Here is a 5832-nt window from a genome sequence, read left to right as displayed (position 1 = left end):
TTAGTGGAGAAAATCAAAAAAGAGGCTGAAAAATGGAACACTCGGGAAGATGAGCATAATAAATTTATGGCTCATTATCGACAGCAACGACAGCTGGCGGTTGACATGCAAAATCGTTACAATACCGATCGCCAACAGTTCAATGAGACCCTATAGAGGACCCAAAAATGTCTAGACGAAGCTCGTGAGAGTATTTCTCGTCAAGAAACCAAAGTAGCAAACTTAGAAGAGGATCCGCGTAAAGCTCGTTTATCTCTTGACCCTGAGGTTCAAATTATATACAGCGGTTCGTTCGGGAGAGGGACGAAGCCAGAGCTGAGGCTCATGCCTCAGCAATGCTTTAGATGCTTCTCGGGACGATGTTGCTCGTTTAGTGGACTCCGAGAAAGATCTTGAAATTAACATGTACAGGCTTAATAAAGGGACATAAGAGATGAATAACGAAGTCAACCACCTTCGACATTTAGATTCCATGAAGCAGGGAGAGTTGGATGAGTGTCAGTTTGCTCTCACAAATCTTCAATTGGATAATAAGACAATTTTCGACGAGTATTATTTCCTCGACGATGCCCGGGATGTCGTAGTAAATGAATATGAAATATCTTCGGCTAATGTCGAAGGTATATATTTGTATGTTCGTTAGCGCTTTGTTTACTTTGATATTCTCACTTATTTGTATTTTATTTTTCAGAGCTCGAGGGACAGCTTAGCCTTGCAAATGAAAGGCTTGAAAAGGCTCAATCTGACCTAGTATACCAGCAGGGTCAGGCTAAGTATTATGAAGGGATGGATGGATCTCGGTACGAAGCCGCAAAGGAGGCAGCTAAGGAGGTATCTCAACTGAAGTCTTCATTGTCGAAGTCTGAGCTCAAGGCCACTGTGATTGCGCACAAGTCTCGTAGTAAGCTTGCCGAGGATATCAAAAATACGTTTACCAAGATTGAGCAAGGCCTTATGAAGGACCATGGTATTACCAAGAAGTATCCTCGTCGCCCTGTACCCGAACCGATGACTTATACCTCTGATCCTTCTTCGGGAGGAAGTGTTCCTTCGTCTCAACCGAAGAATCCTGCTGATCACGTGGAGTCTTCCAAGGAGAAGTATATCTCTGTGTATGTTATAGAAAGTTGATCTTTGTTGATTACTTGGCTCTGGGCCATTTTTTGTTGTATCTTGCTTTTCTTGCTTATTTTTCCGAACTTGTAATCAACTTTTATGGAATAGATCATCGTTTATTTGGATATGTACAACTCCACTTTAGCTGCATCATTAGTCTATTTGATTTTTAGGCAGCGAGTAAATAGATATTCAAAAGTAGGTAAATAATAAAAAGTGTTTGTTGGCAGTAACGAAGGTATGCACCTTCGTTATTGACTTTGGACCTGTCACCCCGCTGGCTAACCCTTGGCCAGAGGATCACCGAACAATGGGGGTTAACGTAGCGTTCTAGGATATGTTATACATTTATTAAAAACATTTACCTGCACCCATTCCTCCGAACCGCTGTCTTATTGATCGTTTGGTTATCTCTTTCTGCTGGAAGCCTTCCCCATGGTCGGACACTCATAGATGTTGATAGGGGAGTCCCGAGAGATTGTATATGGTTACTTTCCCCAATAGAGTTATTTCACAAAAAAAAAAAATTATTCAATTGATATGGTGAGGTCTGTTATTCCTCGTCTAGAGATAGAAACACATCGAGCGGGTACGCTGTCTTCTTCTTCTGCTACTTTTCACGCAGATGCAGAGCTGCGCTGCTTTATGGATAGTATGGATTGAGGTATTTAGCGTTCCATGGGTGCCTGAGGACTTCTCCTTTTATATTACGCAGGTAGTAGGATCCACTCCCGGCGATGTCATGTATTACAAACGGTCCTCCCCATGTTGGTGTTAACTTTCCCCACTTTTTCTCTCGCTGGTATTGTATTATGGTTCTCATCACATACTGTGCTTCTACAAAGTTTCTAAGCTTAACTTTCTTTTTGTATTCTGTGGCCAGCCTTCGTTGGTAGTTCTCCATCCTTTGCAATGTTGTCTCCCTCTTTTCTTCTAGATCGTCGAACCTTTCCAGCATCATGTTTGCTGTGAGGTTCTTCTCCGATGCTTCGGTTTTTGTGGTTGGCATGATAATTTATGTCGGGATGACTGCTTCGGCTCGTGAGGAGGAACGGTGATTCACCCGTGGCGGACCTTCGTGTTGTTCGGTATGCCCATAGCACGTTGTGTAATTGTTCGCACCATCGTCCTTTGTATTCGTCCAATTGCTTCATGAGGATAAGACCGAGGGTCTTATTTGTAGATTCAGCCTGACCGTTACTATGTGGGTAAATGGGGGTTGATTTGTTCTTCCTGATCTTGAAAGTATCAAAGAGCATATCTATGTTTTTCCCTGGTAATTGCTTTCCGTTGTCAGAGAAATTTCTGCGGGAATGCCAAACCTGCAAATGATGTTCTGAAAGATGAATGTGAATACGTCCACGTCTCGGATTCTAGCTAGGGATTTGGCCTCCACTCATTTGCTGAATTAGTCTGTGGCTACGATTAAGAAACGTCTTTTCCCTGACCCTTCGATCAGGGGTCCAACGATATTTATGCCCCATTTCGATAATGGCCAAGGACTATCTACAGAATTTAGCTTTGTGGCAGGAGCATGAATCTTCTTAGCAATTCGCTGACATTCCTCGCATCTCCTGAACATCCTGGCGGCATCTCATATCGTCTGCGGCCAATAATACCCATGCATTTTTGCTTTATCCGCCAATGATCTCATTCCGATGTGTTACCTGCGTCCCCTCTGTGGATATCTTTCAAAATACGATTCCCTTCCTATCTTGATAAACATCGTAGTAGTGGTCCGAGGAAGGATTTTTTGTATAGGACTCCATCACGAAGATCGTATCTCCCTCCCTTTGATTGTATCTTTCTAGCTTGCTTTAAGTCTGCAGGTAGCGTGCCTTCTTTAAGGTAGAGGTGAATTTTTGTTCTCCAATCTTCTTCGTTGTTGAAGTCCTCATATTCGTCTTCCCTCGTCATGATATCATCTTCGAAGAAGTCTTAAGCAATATCCTCCCCTACGTTGTCGTCGTCAATGTCCTCCCCTACATTGTCTTCATGATTCGTAGCAAAGGACTGTTGTGGAGTGATCGAAGGTTCGTATACTCTTATTACTTTTATGGCTTTAACGCTCTCATCTTTCAGCATGGATGATATGTAAGCCAAGGCGTCGGCATGCCTGAGATATTTTCTGCACAGGTGTCGGAACTTGATGCTTGGTATCTGGGAGGCTAAGGTCTGAACCAAATCCATGTATGCGGAGAGGGTATCATCGTAGACATTGTATTCTAGTTCTATTTGTCGAATGACCAGCTGCGAATCACCTATTAGGCGTACATCAGTTATCCCCATTTTTATTATTAACCGGAGGATGTGCACCACGGATTCGTATTCCACAATATTGTTCATATGCTCCTTAAACTCTAGTCTTAGCGCATGCAAAATTCTGTCTCCATCTGGGGTGGTGATCACGATGCCTATGCATGCTCCCTCTCTGTTCCTTGGTCCGTCAACGAAGACTTCCCATCTTCTTTGGTTTGATGGCTCAAGTATGTCGATCGGATATTTATGGTCTTCTACTGCCTCGGGGATGTCCTTTACTTCTTCGTCATTATCCAAGGGTAGGTCTGCTAAGAAGTCTGCTAGGACTTGGGACTTCTGTGCAGTTTGGATATCGTGGATAATGTTGAATTGATCGAGATGAGTATTCCATTTCGCTATTCTTCCCACTTTCCCAGCGTTTTTGAGAACGGCTTCCAGTGGTGCCTTACAAGAGACGCGAACATAATGGGTTAGGAAATAGGTTCTCAACTTCTGCGTTTCCCATACTAATGCTAGTATGAGTTGCTCTATCTTCGTATAGTTTCTTTCTGCCGGGTTGAGAGTCTTGATGAAATAGTAGATAGGTTGTTCGACTTTCGTGTTGGTCTTGACCAGTACTGCGCTGACTGCATCTTCTGTTGCTGCTATGTAGAGGGCCAGCACTTCATCGGGATCGGGCTTCTGGAGGATTCGTATCATTTCCAGGTACTCCTTAATCTTCTGGAAGGCTTCTTCACATTATTCGGTCCATGCGAATTTACTTCCTTTCTTGAGGATGTTGAAGAAGTGCTTGCATTTTTCTGATGACCGGGCGATGAATCTCCCCAGTGCTGCTAGTGATCCGTTGAGCTTTTCGACCTCCTTCAGGTTCTTTGGAGACGGCATTTCCATGATGGATTGGATCTTAGCAGGATCGACCTCGATGCCTCTCTTTGTTACCAAATATCCAAGGAATTTCCCCGATGTGACACCGAATGTGCATTTTTACGGATTTACTTTCATGTTGTTCTTCCTCATGGAATCGAAGATATCCCTCAAGTCTTGATGGTGATCCTTGATTAGACTACTATTGACGAGCATGTCATCGACGTAGACTTCTAGAGTGTTCCCGATCCACGGTTTGAAGATGGTATCAACCATTCTCTGATATGTTGCCCCTGCGTTCCTCAGCCCAAAGCGAATTCATGTGTAACAAAAGAGGCCATGCGGGGTGTAAAATGCTATGTGTTGTTGATCCTCTTCCTCCAAAGCCACCTGGTTGTAACCAGAGTATCCATCCATAAATGACAGGTCTTCGTATCCGTCGACCGCTTCTACCAATTGGTCGATGCTCGGGAGTGGATAACTGTCCTTACCAATTGTACATGCTTTATTGAGGATGGTAAAATCAATGCATATCCTTACTCCTCCGTTCTTCTTGGGAACGATGACCATGTTAGAAATCCAAGTTGGATACTTTACTTCCTTGATGAACCCTGCTTCCAAAAGCTTACGAAGCTCTATCTCGATCGCCTGATGGTATTCTGGTGCCACTTTTCGTACCTTTTGTCTGAATGGGGTCGTTCCTGGCTTTATACGAAGTTCGTGCTGTATAATCTTCGGATCAATTCCCGGCATGTCTCCTAGTTACCATGCAACTATGTCTGCGTACTCTATTAGTAGCTTGATTAGAGCCATTTCCCGTTATCTGTTTATCAGAGTGCCTATCTTGATCATCTTCGGATTTTCTTCGGTACCTATATTGATCTCCTTCGTGGGCTCTACAGATGTGAATGTAGGTTTGGGATCTCCTAGGAGAGGGACGTTCTTTAATTGCTATTTGGTAGGCTCTTCAGCCCCCTTAGCTGCGGATGTGCCTTCTTCGGTATTCAGAACAATACTTTCCTTTGCCAGGCTTTTTCTTGAGATTTCTTCGAGATAAAGGTCAATTGCTTTTTCCTTGTCAGCTGCCTTATTTCTTCGGAACTTCCGTTGTTCCTCTTGTTCATTGTTGATTTGGTTTTGCAAAGCTTGACATTCTCGGGGGGTAACCTGATCTCCCTTTATTTCCATTACCCCTTCGGGTGTTGGAAATCTAAGGTATTGATGATAGGTCGTTGCTACTCCTTTGAGCTTATGCACCCATTTTTGACCGATGATAGCGTTGTAGGAGGAAGGAGCGTCCACTACGCTGAATCGAGTATCAACCTTCATTGGTCCTGCATCTACTTGCAAAACGTATCCCCTAAGGTCTTCGTTGGTGCCCCCATTGAATCCGTAGATGGTGTAATAAGTGGACATGAGTTGCTCGTCGTTTAACTTCATCCGCTTGAATGTGTCATGGAACAGAACATTAACCGAACTTCCTCCGTCTATGAGGATCTTCCTGATGTTGCACCCAGCCACTGGTAGAGTGAGAACCAAGGTATCATTGTGATCTTCCATGTCTTCCTCTATATCTTCAGCATCGAAGGTCAT

General features: G+C 43.7%; 1 protein-coding gene across 1 annotated transcript; it reads right to left on the bottom strand.

Moving 5' to 3' along the window:
- Window positions 1-5190: 5190 nt before the first annotated feature.
- Window positions 5191-5832, bottom strand: LOC113326160. Its single transcript, XM_026573936.1, has one exon. It carries the CDS (start codon window positions 5830-5832, stop codon window positions 5191-5193), a length of 642 nt encoding a protein of 213 aa, XP_026429721.1.

The sequence above is a fragment of the Papaver somniferum genome, unplaced genomic scaffold (assembly GCF_003573695.1).
Source record: "Papaver somniferum cultivar HN1 unplaced genomic scaffold, ASM357369v1 unplaced-scaffold_10, whole genome shotgun sequence".
In the NCBI taxonomy this organism is placed as follows: Eukaryota; Viridiplantae; Streptophyta; class Magnoliopsida; order Ranunculales; family Papaveraceae; genus Papaver; species Papaver somniferum.
The sequence above is the reverse complement of the archived record's forward strand: the minus strand, read 5'-3'. Positions and strand labels throughout refer to the sequence as shown.